At 47.3% G+C, this 21,310-nt stretch overlaps 1 protein-coding gene across 1 annotated transcript in view; it reads right to left on the bottom strand.

Moving 5' to 3' along the window:
* The window catches only part of SETD2 (SET domain containing 2, histone lysine methyltransferase), a 138,948-nt gene that overhangs the window by 86,393 nt on the left and 31,245 nt on the right, over positions 1-21,310 (bottom strand). The window contains 6 exon segments of the mRNA XM_060248264.1: positions 1,812-1,889; positions 4,120-4,243; positions 7,216-7,344; positions 10,337-10,468; positions 14,379-18,829; positions 19,361-19,376. Coding sequence (XP_060104247.1) covers positions 1,812-1,889; positions 4,120-4,243; positions 7,216-7,344; positions 10,337-10,468; positions 14,379-18,829; positions 19,361-19,376 — 4,930 coding nt within the window.

The raw sequence follows: 21,310 nt of genomic DNA, 5'->3' as shown, positions 1-21,310 counted from the left end.
TCTGAAGAAGTGAGCAGTGACTAATAAAAGCTCCTGCCTGAACACAAATGTTGTTAGTCTTTAAGTTGCTGCTGGACTCTTGCTCTTTTCTACCATTGCTGACGAAAATGGCTACCCATCTTGACCTGTTTCCATAGGAGGGTCAAAGAGGACAGGGCTAAAGCCCTTAAGGTCTTTCTTGAGAACATAAGAGAAGCCATGTTGGACCAGGCCAATGGCCCATCTAGTCCAACACTCTGTGTCACATAAGAACATAAGAGAGGCCATGTTGGATCAGGCCAATGGCCCCTCCAGTCCAACACTCTGTGTCACACAGTGGCCAAAAAACATCAAGTGCCATCAGGAGGTCCACCAGTGGGGCCAAGACACAAAGAAGCCCTCCCACTGTGTTCCCCCTCCCCAAGCACCAAGAATACAGAGCATCACTGCTCCCAGACATAAAAACATAAGAGAACCCAGGTTGGATCAGGCCAATGGCCCAACCAGTCCAACACTCTGTGTCACATAAGAACATAAGAGAAGCCATGTTGGATCAGGCCAGTGGCCCCTCCAGTCCAACACTCTGTGTCACACAGTGGCCAAAAAACCCAGATGGCATCAGGAGGTCCACCAGTGGGGCCAGGACACTAGAAGCCCTTCCACTGTGACCCCCCCCGCAAGCACCCAGAATACAGAGCATCACTGCCCCAGACATAAGGACATAAGAGAAGCCATGTTGGATCAGTCCAATGGCCCACCCAGTCCAACACTCTGTGTCACATAAGAACATAAGAGAAGCCCTGTTGGATCAGGCCAATGGCCCACCCAGTCCAACACTCTGTGTCACATAAGAACATAAGAGAAGCCCTGTTGGATCAGGCCAATGGCCCATCCAGTCCAACACTCTGTGTCACACAGTGGCCAAAAAACAGGCGCCATCAGGAGGTCCATCAGTGGGGCCAGGACACTAGAAGCCCTCCCACTGTGCCCCCCCAAGCACCAAGAATACAAAGCATCACTGCTCCCAGACAGAAGAACATAAGAGAAGCCATGTTGGATCAGGCCAGTGGCCCATCCAGTCCAACACTCTGTGTCACACAGTGGCCAAAAAAAAAATCAAGTGCCATCAGGAGGTCCACCAGTGGGGCCAGGACACTAGAAGCCCTCCCACTGTGTTCCCCCTCCCCAAGCACCAAGAATACAGAGCATCACTGCCCCCAGACAGAAAGTTCCAACAATAAGATGTGGCTAAGAGCCACTGATGGACCTCTGCTCCATTTGCTGATCCAATCCCCTCTTGAAGGTGCCTATGCTTGTAGCCGCCGCCTCCTGTGGCAGTGAACTCCACACGTCAATCACCCTTTGGGTGAAGAAGGACTTATCTAAGTATTTGTCTAAGAGAGCCTCCCAAGCACATCTGGCTGGCCACTGTGAGAAAAGGATCCTAGGATGGACAGACCAATCAGAATCACTTGAGCCTTCCTTATACTGAAGCACACCATTGAAAGTCCCAGACTTTATCCTCCTATCTGCTGGGTCCCAAAGCTGTTAAACCAAATGAGCTTCTCACTTCCCTCAGAGACACTGCACCGTTTGCAAACATTCCAACTCCCCACCCCCCCACAACCACCATTCATCAGAATGTTCATGGACACAGTGAAATTGCAGCAGTTTGGCCGAGGGCAGCCACACACCCATGACCAACAAGCACAACAAACAGGCTCAAAATCTAAATCAGAGCTTTATGCACTTGTCTTTGGGCCGTCGCTTGATGACGATGCATTCACATTCGACCAGCAGCAGATTCACAAGAGCTTCATCCCGCAACTCACCTTCTGGGTCTCACAATTTGGTTCACAGCTGTGATTCATGAAACGCGAGCAGTTTCCTTTCTGAGTGGCATCTATTATCTGGAAGAAGAAGATATTGGATTTATATCCCGCCCTCCACTCCAAAGAGTCTCAGAGCGGCTCACAATCTCCTTTACCTTCCTCCCCCACAACAGACACCCTGTGAGGTAGAAGAAGATATTGGATTTATATCCCGTTCTCCACTCCGAAGAGTCTCAGAGGGGCTCACAATCTCCTTTACCTTCCTCCCCCACAACAGACACCCTGTGAGGTAGAAGAAGATATTGGATTTATATCCCGCCCTCCACTCTGAAGAGTCTCAGAGCGGCTCACAATCTCCTTTACCTTCCTCCCCCACAACAGACACTCTGTGAGGTAGATGAAGATATTGGATTTATATCCCGCCCTCCACTTCGAAGAGTCTCAGAGCCGCTCACAATCTCCTTTACCTTCCTCCCCCACAACAGACACCCTGTGAGGTAGATGAAGATATTGGATTTATATCCCGTTCTCCACTCCGAAGAGTCTCAGAGCGGCTCACAATCTCCTTTACCTTCCTCCCCCACAACAGACACTCTGTGAGGTAGATGAAGATATTGGATTTATATCCCGCCCTCCACCCCGAAGAGTCTCAGAGCGGCTCACAATCTCCTTTCCCTTCCTCCCCCACAACAGACACCCTGTGAGGTAGATGAAGATATTGGATTTATATCCCGTTCTCCACTCCGAAGAGTCTCAGAGGGGCTCACAATCTCCTTTACCTTCCTCCCCCACAACAGACACCCTGTGAGGTAGATGAAGATATTGGATTTATATCCCGCCCTCCACTCCAAAGAGTCTCAGAGGGGCTCACAATCTCCTTTACCTTCCTCCCCCACAACAGACACCCTGTGAGGTAGATGAAGATATTGGATTTATATCCCGCTCTCCACTCCGAAGAGTCTCAGAGGGGCTCATAATCTCCTTTACCTTCCTCCCCCACAACAGACACCCTGTGAGGTAGATGAAGATATTGGATTTATATCCCACCCTCCACTCTGAAGAGTCTCAGAGGAGCTCACAATCTCCTTTACCTTCCTCCCCCACAAGAGACACCCTGTGAGGTAGATGAAGATATTGGATTTATATCCCGCTCTCCACTCCGAAGAGTCTCAGAGGGGCTCACAATCTCCTTTACCTTCCTCTCCCACAACAGACAGCCTGTGAGGTGGGTGGGGCTGGAGAGGGCTCTCCCAGCAGCTGCCCTTTCAAGGACAACTCTGCCAGAGTTATGGCTGACCCAAGGCCATGCTAGCAGGTGCAAGTGGAGGAGTGGGGAATCAAACCCGGCTCTCCCAGATAAGAGTCCGCACACTTAACCACTACACCAAACTGGCATTGACATGCACCTCTTTAGAATTGCACCTTCCCTCGTATTCGCACAGCTGAACAGGGCTTCAACTGGAATTCCACCTACTAACAAAGTTGTGCTAAGGGAAAATGCTATGCTTTGCAAAAAAATGATTCCATTCACTTTTATTATCGGATCATATACTAGCAGATCAATGTCGGGAATACCTACAGAAATTTAGACAAATACATTTCTAAATATTCTTACGACAAACACACGCAATGCGTGAGGACTGAACATGGGAGACAAAATGCATCCAGAAACATATAAATAATACTGCGATTCTATTAAGGGCAGTTTGTTCTTAGATCAGTGTTACCATAAAGATATGTATGGTAAGCAAATGGTAGAAAGAAGATGGTGAGAATATTATATTTCCATTTTATGAAATTATAAACGCAGCCCTCGTCTCCTCTAAATAAAGAGCGCTAACAAAAGATTCACAGCTTGCCCAGTTTCCAAGTCCCTCTGCTGAGAACTTCATTCCTGTATCCCAGGGGTGGTCAAATTGTAGCTCAGGAGCGACAAGTGACACTTTCACACATACTGTATGGATCTTGAAGCCCCCTACTCCACCCTATCAGCCAGCATGGAGAAGGCATTTCTCTCTAAATCATTTCTGCAAGCCAAGCCAGCCAGAGGCTTGGAGAATGCATTTAAAGTTGCTTTCTATCCACCTCTTCCTCCCCCATCTATCTTCCTTCCTTCCTTCCCTCCCTCCTTCCTTCCGGCTCTCAAACATCTGATGTTCAAGTCTTGAGGCTCTCGAACATCTGATGTTTATTCTACGTGACTTTTATGTGAAGCAAATTTGGCCACCCCGGCTGTATCCTATTCATTCATGTTACAATCTTTCAGATGCGGCTACCAGTCCTTATTGCACAGAAAGCTGCTGCTCACCTCATCATTTTTCAACGCCATGAAGTAGTAATGAATGTTCTTGCTTCGGGCGTATTCTTTAACTCGCGCTTTAAATTCTTTGTGGTCCAGCACCTCTCCGCAGTATTCCAGCACAAAGGTGTTCCTACACAGACCCAAGAAAGGGGGGAAAAAGTCCAAAATCTGCTAAACCACACCCAGGAAGACAAGCAGCCAATGAGCCAAAACCAGGGAAAGATCCAGTAAGCAAGGCATAAACGACCTAATTTTCTTTTTATAACAAGAAAGTATTACATATTATAGCAGATAACTGGTAAAGCACCTGCTTGGAGGCAGAAGGGTCCCACTTTCAACCTAAAACGAGGAGAATCATAGAATCATATAGTTGGAAGGGTCATCTAGTCGAACCCCCTGCACAATGCAGGAAACTCAGGAACATTTGATTTAATTTCAACCCATTGGTTCTGGTCCTACCTTCTGGGGCCACAGAAAACAACTCCACACCATCCTCTGTATGACAGCCCTTCAAGTACTTGAAGATGGTGATCGTATCACCTCTCAGCTGTCTCCTCTCCAGGCTAAACATGTCCAGCTTCTTTCAACCTTTCTTCTCAGGAAGTCTCCAGAGTAAAAACGAAGGTACTCCATTCCCTCTTGACTGCCCTGCGTTCAACCTGGCACCTCTCCCCCCCCTCTTCTCCAGGCTGCTCTGTTCCTCCCCCCCCTCTCCATTACCTGTGAGATGGCCACAGTATGGAATAGGAAACTCTGAAAATGATGGTATTGCACGCTGTATACTATGTTTCGTAGCAAACTAATCCCAAACCCAAGTTGTCGGAAAGGATGGGGAGAAATATGAACGTTAAAACATTGTTGGTGGGAATGTCCCAAGATAAAACTATTTTGGAAATCAGTGCTAAAGATTGCTACCAAAATAATTGGATGTGATATCCCTCTAGTACCAGAGCTGATTCTGCTGAATATGTGGAATAATAAGTTGAAATTAGAACTGCTTTCTATTTCATTAATGGCAGCGAAAATCAAGGTGGCACAATGTTGGAAATCTGACAAAGGTCCTAATATTCGTCAATGGTTTGATAAAGTCTGGGATCTCTTGATTCAAGATAAGTTGGCATCCTGCATATTGAAATTTGAAAATCCATTAGTAGCAGATACCTTTGTTGAAAAATGGTCTGGATTCCTTGCGTATATAAATGAAAATCTGTCTTCCAGCTCATCTACTCCAACTAAATATCTGGATTACGTTCTGTACTAATTGGCTCTTCAAATATGCTGTTAGCTTGTAACACGAGTTAAGGTTTTGTGTATGTAAAACGTATTTATATTTCAGTTTTGCACTTTTTCTGTATGTTTTTTTTCTGTAAGTGATGTCTTTTTTTATACCAAATTAAAATAATAAAAAAGTAAGCTGCAAAAAAAAAGGAAACTCTGAAAATTAACCACGTGACTCTCTCATATTGACTGTATTAGTACTGCTTTGCATTTTATTTATGGTTTTTAATGTTTTTTTTATTAAACGATGTACATTGCCCAGTGCCGTGCAATAGCAGGGATCAGGGGCAAGCCATAAATTAATTTAATCAATAAACAAACCCAGGTGCATGGTGAGGAAGATAGAAGAAGATATTGGATTTATATCCCGCCCTCCACTCCGAAGAGTCTCAGAGCGGCTCACAATCTCCTTTACCTTCCTCCCTCACAACAAACACCCTGTGAGGTGGGTGGGGCTGGAGAGGGCTCTCCCAGAAACTGCCCTTTCAAGGACAACCTCTGCCAGAGCTATGGCTGACCCAAGGCCATTCCAGCAGGTGCAAGTGGAGGAGTGGGGAATCAAACCCGGTTCTCCCAGATAAGAGTCCGCTTAATTAACCACTACACCAAACTGGCTCTCCCCAGTTACTCCACTTGGATCGTGCCAGCCTCTGGTCTCCACAGGAGTCCCCAGCTAATGCACGTGGGAAACTGAGAGGGAGGGAGCACTACGCAGCTAGAGAACCAGCAAGTTCAACTCTGGCTCCTGCACAATGGAAGCTAACAAGTCGGTGGTTTTCATTGCCTGGTTTATAAACCAGCAAGCAAGCATCATGGAGCTCGGCTGATGTCTGCCAAACGACGAGGCAACTATTGTTCTTTTGCCCCTCTGGCAGCAAAGCCCCGACATTCCCAAGAACAGAACTGAGTGGGAGGTGCTTCAAGTAAAAGACGGGGGAAGCCAAACCAGAAGCACTTCAATGGGAGGGATGGTGGCTCAGTGGTAGAGCATCTGCTTGGTAAGCAGGAGGTCCCAAGGTTCAATCCCCGGCAACTCCAACTAAAAAGGGTCCAGCCAAATAGGTGTGAAAAACCTCAGCTTGAGACCCTGGAGAGCCTCATAAGTGTTAGGGAGGGAGGGTGGCTCAGTGGTAGAGCATCTGCTTGGTAAGCAGAAGGTCCCAGGTTCAATCCCCGGCATCTCCAACTCAAAAGAGTCCAGACAAACAGGAGTGAAAAACCTCAGCTTGAGACCCTGGAGAGCCACTGCTAGTCTGAGTAGACAAGATTGACTTTGATGGACCAAGGGTCTGATTCAGTAGAAGGCAGCTTCATACGTTCATATGGTCACAAGGAATGAAGGGAACTTTAAGGGAGGGATGGTGGCTCAGTGGTAGAGCATCTGCTTGGTAAGCAGATGGTCCCAGATTCAATCACCGGCATCTCCAACTAAAAAGGGTCCAGGCAAATAGGTGTGAAAAACCTCAGCTTGAGACCCTGGAGAGCCGCTGCCAGTCTGAGTAGACAATACTGACTTTGATGGACCAAAGAGGGTGTGATTCAGTAGAAGGCAGCTTCATAGGTTCATATGTTCTTTAGGGGAGGGACAGTGGCTCAGTGGTAGAGCATCTGCTTGGTAAGCAGAAGGTCCCAGATTCAATCCCCGGCATCTCCAACTAAAAAGGGTCCAGGCAAATAGGAGTGAAAAACCTCAGCTTGAGACCCTGGAGAGCCACTGCCAGTCTGAGTAGACAAGATTGACTTTGATGGACCAAAGAGGGTCTGATTCAGTAGAAGGCAGCTTCATGGGTTCATATGTTCATATAACAAGACAAGAAGCCTTACGAAGGGAGGTCTTTTGCTGCTCTCAAGCCCCAGCCTTTCTTCTCTGTCAGGATGACCTCCACGTCGGCGTGCTGCTTCCGCTGGAATCGCCTGTTGGAGCAGTACTCCCCATTGGGGCACCTTGAAGAGCTGAGCAGAGCAAAACAAAATACAATTAAAAAACACACACACACACAGAGTCAGGAAACAACCGTAGTAGCAGGACCTTGGATTGACCAGGCTAGCTTAATCACCTGCCTTTCCGACAACCCTGTGCGGCATATTGGGTGGGAAGGGGCAGCAGCAGACAGGATCGGGGCCTGGAGACCAAGCTTTTGTGAGGAAAGGCAGATGGACTTGGGAATATTCGATCTGGAGAAGAGGAGGCGAAGGGGGAACCGGATTGCTCTCCTTAAGACTTTGAAGAGCTGCCACTTAGAGGAGCACGTCAAAACAAAACACAGCAATAAGCGATAAACTAAATACAAAACTGTGTGGCGCGTTTTGACAAACCGCCCTAAGGCAGTTCACACTTTATCAAGAGCAAAATGGTGCATAACTTTCATTGAAATTTGTGAAGCACAGTTGAGAGAAAGCTGAAAGAGCAGTTGAGAGAAAGAACTGTCCTAAGGCAGTTCACACTTTATCAAGAGCAAAATGGTGCATAACTTTCACTGAAATTTGTGAAGTGCGGTTGAGAGAAAGTTACGCACCGTTTTGCTCTTGATAAAGTGTGAACTGCCTTAGGGCGGTTCTTTGAAACTGCGCAGCAACCACAGCCGACAGCCGCGTTGAGAGATTGAGGTTGGATTTCTCCCGGCGAGTGAAGAGCAGCGAGGTGAAGAGTCGCTGCCGTTGTCCCACCTCCCCCTTTGAACGGGCTCCTTTAAGCCTTTTCCCTTCTTGCAAGGGTTTGGGCTTTATTTCATCTACTGTCAGAACAGGACTAATAGAACTGAGACCTTCCTGCTGGAGCTGGGCTCCACTCATTCTTCTGCATTTTTGATTGTGTTCTGTGAGATATGTCTGAGTACAATTTATTGCGACATAAGCGATTTTTGGGCCACACCGTTTTGTATTTCGTTTACTGCCACTTAGAGGAGGGCAGGGAGCTTTTCCTGTTGGCGACGGAGGAGAGGGCTCACAATAATGCGTTTAAATTAAGGGCAGGAAGGTATCAGGGCTGGACATTAGGGAAAACTTTCATTTGCCAATTAGAGTTGTTCAACAGTGGAATCAGCTACCAGTGACCTCCCCCTCACCGGCAATCTTTAAGCAGCTGCTGGACAAAAACTTATCAAGAATGCTCTAGGTCAGGAGTCCTCAACCTTTTGGGCACCAGGGACAGGTTTTGCGGAAGACAATTCTTCCACGGACTGGCGGGGTGGGGGGGGGATGGTTTCGGGATAATACAATTGTGTACTTTATTTCTATTCGTTTGGTGTGGTAGTTAAGTGTGTGGACTCTTATCTGGGAGAACCGGGTTTGATTCCCCCCTCCTCCACTTTCAGCTGCTGGAATAGCCTTGGGTCAGCCAGAGCTCTAATAGAGAGCCAGTTTGGTGTAGTGGTTAAGTGGGCGGACTCTTATCTGGGAGAACCGGGTTTGATTCCCCCCTCCTCCACTTTCAGCTGCTGGAACGGCCTTGGGTCAGCCATAGCTCTAATAGAGAGCCAGTTTAGTGTAGTGGTTATGTGTGTGGACTCTTATCTGGGAGAACCAGGTTTGATTCCCCACTCCTCCACTTGCACCTGCTGGAATGGCCTTGGGTCAGCCATAGCTCTAATAGAGAGCCAGTTTGGTGTAGTGGTTAAGTGCATGGACTCTTTAACTGGCAGAACCGGGTTTGATTTCCCCCTCCTCCACTTTCAGCTGCTGGAACAGCCTTGGGTCAGCCGTAGCTCTCGCAGGAGCTGTCCTTGAAAGGGCAGCTTCCGGGAGAGCTCTCGCAGCCCCACCTACCTCACAGGGTGCCTGACTCTCACAGCAGCTGCCCTTTCAAGGACAACCTCTGCCAGAGCTATGGCTGACCCAAGGCCATTCCAGCAGGTGCAAGTGGAGGAGTGGGGAATCAAACCCGGTTCTCCCAGATAATCCAGCCACTTAACCACTACACCAAACTGGCTCTCTATTAGAGCTCTAGCTGACCCAAGGCCATTCCAGCAGGTGCAAGTGGAGGAGTGGGGAATCGAACCCGGTTCTCCCAGATAAGAGTCCATGCACTTAACCACTACACCCAACTGGCTCTCTATTAGAGCTCTGGCTGACCCAAGGCCATTCCAGCAGGTGCAAGTGGAGGAGTGGGGAATCAAACCCGGTTCTCCCAGATAAGAGTCCGCACACTTAACCACTATACCAAATTGGCTCTCCAGTTTGCTAAAAGCTCTTTTCCAACTTCAATCCAAGCTGTCGGCTGTGACCTTCAAATCCTTTCACGGCCTCACACCCACGCGTCTCAGACCAACTTGCCCAATATAAGTCCACATCATTCCTTCTGTTCCCCCCACCCAAGTCAACACTCCACCCCTCTTCCCTGAGAATAGTTAGATCCACATCAACCCAAGCGAGAGCCTCTTCTGTGGTGGCCCCATCCTATATGGAACAAATTGCATCACCATTAATCTTGTTAGGAAAGGATGCAAATCACAGCTGCTCACAAAGGCAGGGGGTTTGGGGTTTTTTTGCTTGTTCCTGTGGTTCACTTTTGGCACTATGACCAGAGTTCATTAGAGTAGAGATCTGCAGATAACTGTCTGATTTCTGGGATTTGTATTCCCCTAGAAAAAGCTTGGAGTTGACAGGAAAAGCTGCATAAAAACTCTGAAGGAAAGAGAAAGGGGATAATCGACATTTCAGCCGGAACTGAAAGCAAAGATGGAAAGAGCCAGTGATCAGCAACTGCGACAGAAACCTCGAAAGCATCCCTGGAACAAACAGATCTCAGGTCTCCTGAATGCACTCCCGTGCTCTGGCAGCAAGGAAATCCATTTTGGCACCACCGAGAGAAGTCCTCCCATCTCGAGCCGCTTCCAATCGCCGCGGAAACGATACCATTTCACGGAAAACGACTTATTCCTTCTGGCGTGCCAGGGGAAAGGCGGGTGGTCGGAGGAGACGGGGCAACTCGTAAAACAATCCTTACCACTCTATCATGAGCAGGCGGTTAAGGCAGTCCTCCCCGCACGCAACCTCCCCTTGGCCTCTCTCGTCTTTGGAAAGCGTCGGGCATTCGCACAGCATCCGCTTGATGTCCCGGTGCGACTTGTTCCTTTTCCTGTGGAGAAACCCGACAGCAGGCTTCAGAGCAGACAGCTGCGGCGTCAGCAAGCAAAATTTCATTCTAACCACCACCACCACCCCTTAAGAACATCAGAGAAGCCATGTTGGATCAGGTCAATGGCCCATCCAGTCCAACACTCTGTGTCACACAGTGACCAATATATGTGTCTGTGTGTACACACACACACACACACACATATATATATACTGTGGGTAATAGCCACTGATGGACCTCTGCTCCATATTTTTATCCAATCCCCTCTTAAAGCTGGCTATGCTTGCAGCCGCTGCCACCTCCTGTGGCAGTGAATTCCACATGTTAATCACCCTTTGGGTGAAGAAGGACTTCCTTTTATCCGTTTTAACCTGACTGCTCAGCAATTTCATTGAGTGCCCACGAGTTCTCGTATTGTGAGAAAGGGGAGAAAAGTACTTCTTTCTCTACCTTCTCTATCCCAGACATAATCTTGTAAACCTCTATCACGTCACCCTTCAGTCGACGTTTCTCCAAGCTCAAAAGCCCCAAGCGTTTTAACCTTTCTTCATAGGGGAAGTGTTCCAACCCTTTAAATCATTCCAGTTACCCTTTAACCATTCTAGTTGCCCTTTAATCCCTTGAATCATTCTAGTTGCCCTTTTCTGCACTTTCCCGAATGCTGTAATATCCTTTTTGAGGTGCAGTGACTGGAATTGTATGCAGTGCTCCAAATGAAGCCCTTTCTGAGTTGTGAGGACTTGAGAAGCTTCCGTTTCGGCTCACGGCTTCTCACAGACCAAAATGCCTTAAAAGCACGGGAGTTTCCACACAAGCCCAGCTGCAAAAGGCAATGTTCTTCTTTCACTGAATGCTGGCATGCTGGCAGCCAATGCAGAGAAGTGGTTGAGAGTGTTGGCCCATGATCTGGGAGTCCTGGGATCGAATTCCCATTCATGCCACAGAAGCCTGTTAGGTTACCGTGGACCAGTCATTCTCCCCCAGCCTAGCCTACATCGCAGGCCTGATGGGAGGATAAAATGCAGGAGAGGAGAACAGGGCAAGCTGCTTTTTAGGTCCCCACTAAGTTAAACATCAAGAGCCCCGTAGCGCAGAGTGTTAAAGCTGCAGTCCTGCGGTCCTAAGCTCTGCTCAAGACCTGAGTTCGATCCCCGGTGGAAGCTGGGTTTTCAGGTAGCATCTCGAGGTTGACTCAGCCTTCCATCCTTCTGAGGTCGGTCAAATGAGTACCCAGCTTGCTGGGGGGGAAGTGTAGATCAGGGATGGCCAACAGTAGCTCTCCAGATTTTTTTGGCCTACAACTCCCATCAGCCCCAGCCAGCATGGCCAATGGCTGGGGCTGATGGGAATTGTAGGCAAAAAAAACATCTGGAGATCTACCGTTGGTCACCCCTGGTGTAGATGACTGGGAAAGGCAAGGGCAAACCACCCCGTAAAAAGCCTGCCGTGAAAACGTTGTGAAAGCAACGTCACCCCGGAGTCAGAAATGACTGGTTTTTGCACAGGGGACCTTTCCTTTCCTTTCTGCATTAAATGTCAGTCTGTGACCCCTGCATGGAAACTTTCTGTAAGAACCAAGATTAAGCGGAAATTAAGACAACTGGGACCCAGGTGAGGGCTTTTTCATTTGCCTCCAGCCCAGCAATAGAACTCCTTCCTTTGGAGGAGAGGTTGGCACTGACTTTGCAGGCATTCTGTATTAACCTACATGCCACTCTTTTCTAGAAGGCCTTCAAAATCAGAGAGATGCTCACTGAGAAGCAGGACTTTTTTTCGTAGCAGGAACTCTGACCAAGAGAGAGATCTTGGGGTCGTGGTAGATAACTCACTGAAAATGTCAAGACAGTGTGCGATTGCAATAAAAAAAGGCCAACGCCATGCTGGGAATTATTAGGAAGGGAATTGAAAACAAATCAGCCAGTATCATAATGCCCCTGTATAAATCGATGGTGCGGCCTCATTTGGAGTACTGTGTGCAGTTCTGGTTGCCGCACCTCAAAAAGGATATTATAGCATTGGAGAAAGTCCAGAAAAGGGCAACTAGAATGATTAAAGGGCTGGAGCACTTTCCCTATGAAGAAAGGTGGAAACGCTTGGGAGTCTTTAGCTTGGAGAAACGTCGACTGCGGGGTGACATGATAGAGGTTTACAAGATAATGCATGGGACGGAGAAAGTAGAGAAAGAAGTCCTTTTCTCCCTTTCTCACAATACAAGAACTCGTGGGTATTCGATGAAATTGCTGAGCAGACAGGTTAAAACAGATAAAAGGAAGTACTTCTTCACCCAAAGGGTGATTAACATGTGGAATTCAGTGCCACAGGAGGTGGTGGCAGCCACAAGTATAGCCACCTTCAAGAGGTTTAGATAAAAATATGGAGCACAGGTCCATCAGTGGCTATTAGCCACAGTGTGTGTGTATATATAAAATTTTTTGCCAATGTGTGACACAGAGTGCTGGACTGGATGGGCCGTTGGCCTGATCCAACATGGCTTATGTTCTTATGTTCTCCTTTGCATATTAGGCCACACCCCCTGGAGTTTACAGTAGGCCCTGTAAGCTCTTGGAGGACTGGCTGCACCAGGGGTGTGTGGCCTAATATGCAAGGGAGTTTCTGCTGCAAAAAAAAAAAAAAAAAAGCCCTGCGGAGAATCATTCCCTTGTGTTTTACGGACAGTTCTTAATTTCTATTAATTTTGTGGTGCAGTTATGTGTTTTAACGGTGCAGATGTGCCTGGAGGAAAAAGTCATTCTCAAATACATCGGTCAAGCACAAACGCCGTAGTTGACGTCTGGCTGCCATTATGACTGTCTTACCCAAGGGTCCTCCATCTTTTTGAGCCTGGGAGCACCTTTGGAATTCTAACACAGTGTGGCGGGTGCAAACACAAAATGGCTGCCAAACAACGGTTGCAGCAACTTACCTTCAGCCACACGGAGGTGTTCCCCGAACTATGATGGCATTTGCTAAAGCAGTGTTTTAAAGCATCTGCACAGCCAATCATATCTCCAATGGTCAATCAGAAGCCCTGCTGGGCGAAAGCCCTACCTGGCCCCACCTACTTTCTAAAAAGTGACATACTAGAAAAGATCTCGGAGGGCATCATGGTGCCCGGGGGCATCACACTGGGGACTGCTACACTTGCCTATAAGCTGAATGTAGCCCAATCTGCAGACAACATAAACTGTTCAGCAAATACTACCTTGGGTAAGTTTTTTCCCTGCCTTAGCTGTTAAGCCGCAACCACATCTAAGCCAGCTACACACCCTGATACACAATCCAACACCTCTCCTCGCTACGCAAGCACATTAGAGAAGCCATGTTGGATCAGGCCAAGGGCCCATGCAGTCCAACACTCTGTGTTACACAGTGGCTGAAATCCAAGTGCCAACAGGAGGCCCACCAGTGGGACCAGAACTCCAGAAGCCCTCCCCCAGTGGCCCATCCCCACCACCAAGAAGACAGAGCATCGCTACCCAAGACAGTGTTCCACCCACACCTAGTGGCTAATAGCCACTAACGGACTTCTGCTCCAGATGTTCATCCAATTCCCCCTTCAGGCTGTCTATGCTTGCAGCCATAGCCACTTCCTGTAGAAGTGAATTCTACATTAATGACTCTTTGGGTGAAGGACTTCCTTCGCTTTGTTCTAAGCTTACCACTCATTAATTTAATTGAATGCCCATGAGTTCTCGTACGGTGAAAAAGGGAGAAAACTACGTCTTTCTAGATCTTCTCTATCCCATGCATAATTCTCTGTCACGTTACCCCTCACGTTACCCTTTTTTTCTCCAAGCTAAAGAGCCCGAACCTCTTTAAAGTTTCTTCATCTGTTATCACAACTTATTTCAAGACACAGAGCTTCACGCTAGCATATAACTCACTGATAACAATAACTGAAGCCAATTACCTTTCTGTTAAATACACGTTTTCTTCAATCAAGTCGAAGTAGCAGGGCATCTTCCCTTGTTTGGCAAACTCTTTCCAACGCTGCGGGTCCCTAAAGTCTTCCATAATACACAGCGGGCGAACCATCAAAGAGTCCTGAAGGAGAACGGGCACCTGCTCGCCCTCCGTCTTGACCTTCTTCCTTTCGTGGGATTCCCCGTCGCTCTCAGAGTCGCTCTCCAAGTCCTGCCTCCTTTTCTTCAGGGGCCCCCGCTCCTTCATATCGTTTTTACTCAAAGTCTTGACATAGTCTTTTCTCTCACTCGCAGCTGCTGGTTCTTTAGCTGAGTTACTGCTAATCTCGTGTGCTTGCACAGAACCCTTCTCTCTGGGGTCACGGGCTTGGAACTTACTTGACTGGTTGAGGAAGTAAGACTGGCTTTCATCCACCCAATGGTCAACTTCTTCGTATTCCTCGTGGTCTTCTGTTAGCGAATCGGGGACCTGCCCTTGGATTCTCTCGTAATGCATTCCGGAGGGCCTATTACTCAACCTTGGGTCCCAATACCCATTGTCTGGCCAGTAGTTATGGGACCCAACGTATGGCCCTGAACCTGGTGGGTAAACATACCCAGGGAAAATGCCATAGCTGCTGTCGGGCTGCTGGTATGTGCTGCTCGGTTTCTCCGGCTGCGAGAAGTCCCACCCCAAGTTCCCCAGGTCCTCTGCCGACCGGAAGCCTTCTTCTCTGGAGAAATCTCCTCCCGTGTCAGCTTGATCGCTGAAACCAGACTTCCCCTGCCTACTGTCTGGCTGGGAAACACTGGCTTGCTGTCGGCAAGTATTATCAGTCATCTCATAGTTCTTGTCAAAATATCGCAGTTCCTCTTGGTGTGGCGACTGAGGTACAGATATTGGCTCAGTTAATGCTGTCCTTTCGTCTGGCTGCAATTTGCTGGCGGAGTCCGACGCTAGCTCTGGCTGACTGGTACTGTCAACGCCATCGCTTTGAGGCTGGGAGGGACCCAGCAGAAGGTTATCAGGCTCTGTTCTACCGAGCTCCACAGATATCGCCAGGCTTCCCTCTGCACCTCTAGAAGGAACACACTTGCTTTCGTGTTGAGGACCGTTGTCCGACTCCACATCATCTTGTATTTCTTCATAATATGGCTTGCTGGATTCTGGCCTGCCATCTTCCCAGTGATCCGAATAGCGCTTGCCGCTTTGGCTGTTCCGAGAGGAAGAGGAGCTGCTCTCCTCCAGAGTTATCGTAGAATTCTTGGGAACGACCACGACTGACTGGAGGCGGTTCCTTGGAACGCTGCTGTCATCCGAATCAGATTCTTCCATATCGCTTTCTTCACTACCTGGTTCGCCTGCGCTTTCCGCGGTGTCGGAATAATCTTCGTTGTGCATGGAAATCAGTTCGGGAGTACTGCCACTGCTGTCGCATCCTGGGGCCTCAGTGATCATTTCCGTTTCTTCTACAGTCACAACAATATCGCACGATGGGGACAACGCTTCTGAGAAGATGGATTCCACCAACGAGTCATCTTTGCCCTTTGTCACTGAGGCGTCAGGACAACAGTCTTTCATGTCAGATGCGGTTCTTTCTTCAAGGGCAACCACATCTTCCCCTCTATCCGGCTCCTCTTTTTCCAGTTCTTCTACTGGCATCTCTAAGTAATAAGAATGCTCGTTTTTAACGGGCGATGTTTTTTCTACAACGGAGTCAACATGCTGAGCATCTATTTCAAGAGATACTTCAGGACATTCCACAAGTTCTTCCCTCTTTCTCTGCAAGGTTTTCTCCAACTGGGAGAACACATGTTCGGAAGGTGACTGTTGTGCAATAATCTGATTGTCTAACTTCACTTCCATAGAACACTCTTCTGCAGAAGCATCTCTGACTGGGCTACTCTCTGACAAGCTGAAACTTCTAGCGACACTTTTTTCACTTTCGGTAGCGGTTTTTGACAAGTCTTGATCCTCAGCATCAGCTTTTAACAAATTCTGATCCTCAGCATCGCTGCAGGTTTCTGTTTGTGGTTCTACATGAATATCCGTAAGAGATTCCTGAATAGCTTTTGTATCTGAAGGTTCAACTTCAATCTCAACTTCCGAATAATATAATGAAGGAGTGGCATCTGCTGAAAGGTAGCAAGGCGCTAGGTCTTTGGTTTTATTACCGGGATCTGTTAGGTCATCCACATTGGGTAACGTTTTCGAATGATTTACATTCACAATACAGGAGGGAACAAATTCATATTCGGAAAGAACCAGAACTTTTTTTTCTTTAAGCAAACTGTTGGATTCACAAGGAAGAATGGGGGAATCATCTAGCTCATGTCCTTTAGAAAGACACACAGTTTGCAGCCCATTAGATGACAATTCACCTGAACTAGAGCTTTTGACCTGAAGTGGTACTTCAGAACTATCTAAGCTATCATCTGAAGACATTATAACTGCCTCCACTTTGGAAGTACAGGATAATGCCACCTCTCTGGCCTTGTCTTCTGGCGACCCATTTATATTCAGTTCTACTGGAGAACAATTTCTTAAATTATCATGTTTTACCGTGACTAAAGACTCCCCTTCCTTAATACTGTCATGGCTATCCATTCCGACAAATTCAATAGATTTTGAAATAGGAGAACCCTCTTTTGACTCATCTAGCTTTTTGAAAGTAGGTGAATCATTTAGCTGACTTAACACTGAAACAATCCTTTCTGATTCTGGCTTCTGTGTAATCGTTTCTGCTTCACAGTTCTGTACACAAGGCGCCTCTGAGTCTACACAATTAGACTGTTCTCTGATTCCCTCAGGTTCTGTACAACAGAAAGAACTTTTAAATTTATCTGACTTTGGAGCAGATGACGACTTGGAAGAGGTGGACTTGTGACGGGAAGAAGTCACGCTACTGTCTGCTTTAGAGTGGGACGTTCCCTTCCGATGTCCCACATCACTCGTTGGAGAGCACCTCTTTGATACTTCACTTTCCGAAATCCTCTTGGATTCCCGGTCTGATTTTGTAGACCTCCCTTTTCTTTCCAAGTCGGTGTGAGAGGATTCTATCTTGCTATCTCGATCAGACTTGGAATAGGAGGAAGTCCTGGAGTCTCTGTGAGATGAGGAATGAGAGGATGTACGCCTTGAATCTGTTGATCTGGAATACGACCTCCAATATTCCTCTTCTGAATCTGAACTTTCTCTTGTCCTGCTATCCATGTAAGAACGAGAATATCGTGTCTTTTCTCTATATGGTGAGCTCCTATGGTACCTCCGGTCAGAGTCATAGTAATGAGACCGTTCGGATCTGGAATAAGAAGAACTGGTTCTAGAACCTCTGTCAGATCTAGAACGAGAACGAGATCTGCTCCGCCTCCTCCCTCTGTCAGATCTGGAACGGGAGGAAGAGTACCTAGACTCTCTCTCAGATCTGGAGTAACTGGAATATTTTTCATCTCTGTCCGATCTAGACCGCGATGAAGATTTTGTCTGCTCATCAGCTTTGAGAGAAGTGGAGCTCTTTCGTGAATCTTTTTCTTTCTCTGAGCTAGTGGATAATTTAATTTCATGGGACCTCTGACTTGAGGAAGTCCTCACAGAATCTTCATCAGATTCAGAAGCTGGCAGCGTGCCATCAGATTTCCTCTTAGAACTGTGTTTCTTAGAACTGGGAAAAGCACCCTTAGAACTGTCCAAAACTTCCTCCTCCTTCCCAGCACGGGACTCTCCTTTTGCTGGTACAACTTCTGCTTCTGCAGAAACAACTGGAACGAAATGTTCTTCTGAGCCATCCAACACAGTATTCTGTGTAGTACTTTGCTGGAAAGTTTTCTGTGATGAGGGTTCCTTTGTCATTCGGACAGCAGTTTCTACAGGTGATGGTGATGGAGGCGAAGCAGCTGTTGGTACTGCATCTGGAACTGGTGCAAAAGCTGCTGGGGTCAGTAAGGGTACAGGGGCAAGCAGTATTGGTGGAGGCGGCGGTGGTGGAGGAGGCGGCGGCGGGGGTGATGAGGGCACCTCCACTACTTCTGCTGGAACAGCTGGAGTGAGAGCCACTGTTGGGGATGCCACAACAGCTGGGGAAGGCTTAGTAGTCACATTCAGCAGATGCTTCTTGAAATGGATCTTGCCTAACTCTACCTTCGGTTTTGGCGGTGAAAATTCCTCTGCAGCTCCGGAAAAATCCCCAAGATCAAGTTTAATCTTGGAGGCCAGGTCAGTTTGAAGCGGTGCAGCTGCGGAGCTCGAAGTCTCGTTTTGTTTGTCATTTCCGAGGGCTGTCAGGAATCTGTTCTGCAAAGTCTTCTTGGTTAGACTGAAGCTGAAGGACACCTTTTGCCTGCCTTGCTCCTCTAGGTTAACTTTCGTCCGGGTGCCTTTGGGCAAGAAACGGCTCGATGCCACTCCTTTGAACACTGGCCCTTTGACAAAGCCAGGCTTCTGTACGTTTTCAGCCTTGCCCTGAAAACAAGAAAACAAGAAAGCAAAATCATGGCAGTTTACATAACCGACACTCATGATCATCAGGTTCAGGGATGAAGACAGACAAGGGAAGATGGCCAAAAAAGAGAACAGGGGTTCATAGTCAACAAGTTGCTTAGATCACTGAGCAATTCTACGCTGGAAGCCTTTATAAGAGTCAAGGAGTACCACCTGACCCATTCTGTCCAATGACTGTCCTCACTGATCTCCCAGCAGCTCCCTTATTTGGAAGAACCTCTGTCCGATAGCCCTTCAGTTCACAAGAATTCAAAGAGAGAACATGCACCAGCTCAAACTGTGGACTGGATTAAGAGGTCACAGTGTGAACGGCATGCAATGTACCACACTCCTGGTTGCCCCCTAAAATGCCGGCTATTTGAGACTTTTTTCCAGACTTTTGTTCTCTGCTTGTTCAGGCGATGCTAAATTAATCAAAGTCAGTGCTGCTGCTTTGAAAACTATTTCCTTAACGTTCAGCCCAGAGGGGAAAGGAGATACGATCATACCCACCTCGCTCTCTTCTTCTCTGTTGCAATCCAGTCAAGGCAGCATGCAAAAGAAACAGAGAAAGCATGAATACAAAGAGGAAAAGGAAGAACTTTGGTTCTTTGGCATAAACTCTGTCAGAGCGGGACAAAACTGGTAAGGTCTCAAAAGGAGTAAGCAGAGCTTTTATGTGCAAAGTCACGACATCCCCCATTGGATCCTGTGGGTACGAATTCTTCCAAGTTCCATTGTATTTAAGGTACATTTGGGAATGCTTCGGTGTCTCACAGCCCAGTATCTAAGATCCTGTTAAAATGAAGCGGGACAGGTATCCTGTTAAAATGGAGTGGCACAATCGCACGGAAGTCACATCCCCCCCAAAACAGGAGTACATCTTAATCCTTCCTGTCCTTACAATTTAACAGGGTTTTAGAAGTGAGGCACAGGCCAAAATATGCTCGCCACCTCCAAGGGGAAGAGGGAACAGCCCTATTTGATTTTGGAGATCAGCCGTTTTCCAGAATTCTCACATTCAACACACATTTATAGGGTAAACCTTGTTAAGGCAAGTCAGCTCATTGTGCATTATCCTCTCTCCACCCCGCCCCTAGCCACAGCGCTCGGTGAACGATTCAGCTTCTACTTTTATTAATGTATTAAGCTGACAGACGATTAAATTGTCAAGCAAGAAGTCATTGAAAAATTCAGTGCAGACAAGAGTATCCTCTAATGGGGTTAAGATTACTTCACGATCTCGACCCCGCTCCTAACCAGCCCGTTACTAACCCCCACCCCAAAATTAGCACAATCACAAGGAAGCCACACACCCCGATGGTACAAAGAAGTATGGATTCCAATACTCTTCAATCACACTTGATAACCGTTAAAACATGCATCGTTTCCTCAGATTCACAGTAAAGTGATGAGTCCCACATCATATTTTCGAGGAACCAAGGTTTCCCCGCACTGAGAGAATTATCTGCTGGGGACTACCTAGCATGGTCTGACCAAAAACACAGCCTCAAAATTCTGCAGAGCGCGTATCATCCACGTTATAGGTCACACAGCAGCCCACAAGGGGTAACCTTAAACCAGCAATACGATGAATAAGAGCAGCTTTTCTTATACATGTACACATACACTTCTCAAACATGAGAGTTATGGGAACAGAACCACCGTAGACTATTTGGATAAGGTTACATTTCTGTAGGTATCCTATTCACCCTAATTTCAACACCGGGGGAAGATCCAAGAGAATGCAGATTTACAGCAGGGATGGTTAAACTTGCTTAACGTAAGAGCCACACAGAATAACTGTCAGATGTTTGAGAACTGCAAGACATGTATAAGAACATAAGAGAAGCCATATTGGATCAGGCCAATGGCCAATCCAGTCCAACACTGTGTCACACAGTGGCCAAAAAAATTACACACACACACACATATATATATACACACACTGTGTATGTCAGATGTTTGAGCAGGGAGGGAGGAAGGGAGGAAAATATATAGAGTAGGAGGGAAGAGGTGGGAAGAAAGCAACTTTAACTTTAAATGCATTCTTCAAGCTGCCAACTGACATTGGAAAAAGTGCAGAAAAGGGCAACTAGAATGATTAAAGGGTTGGAACACTTTCCCTATGAAGAAAGGTTAAAATGCTTGGGGCTCTTTGGCTTGGAGAAACGTCGGCTGCGGGGTGACATGATCGAGGTTGACAAGATTATGCATGGGATGGAGAAAGCAGAGAAAGAAGTCCTTTTCTCCCTTTCTCACAATACAAGAACTCGTGGGCATTCAATGAAATTGCTGAGCAGTCAGGTTAAAACGGATAAAAGGAAGTACTTCCTCACCCAAAGGGTGATTAACATGTGGAATTCACTGCCACAGGAGGTGGTGGCGGCTACAAGCATAGCCAGCTTCGAGAGGGGATTAGATAAAAATATGGAGCAGAGGTCCATCAGTGGCTATTAGCCA

Source organism: Heteronotia binoei, chromosome 10, assembly GCF_032191835.1.
Source record: "Heteronotia binoei isolate CCM8104 ecotype False Entrance Well chromosome 10, APGP_CSIRO_Hbin_v1, whole genome shotgun sequence".
In the NCBI taxonomy this organism is placed as follows: Eukaryota; Metazoa; Chordata; class Lepidosauria; order Squamata; family Gekkonidae; genus Heteronotia; species Heteronotia binoei.
This window is presented reverse-complemented; position numbering and strand designations above follow the sequence as displayed.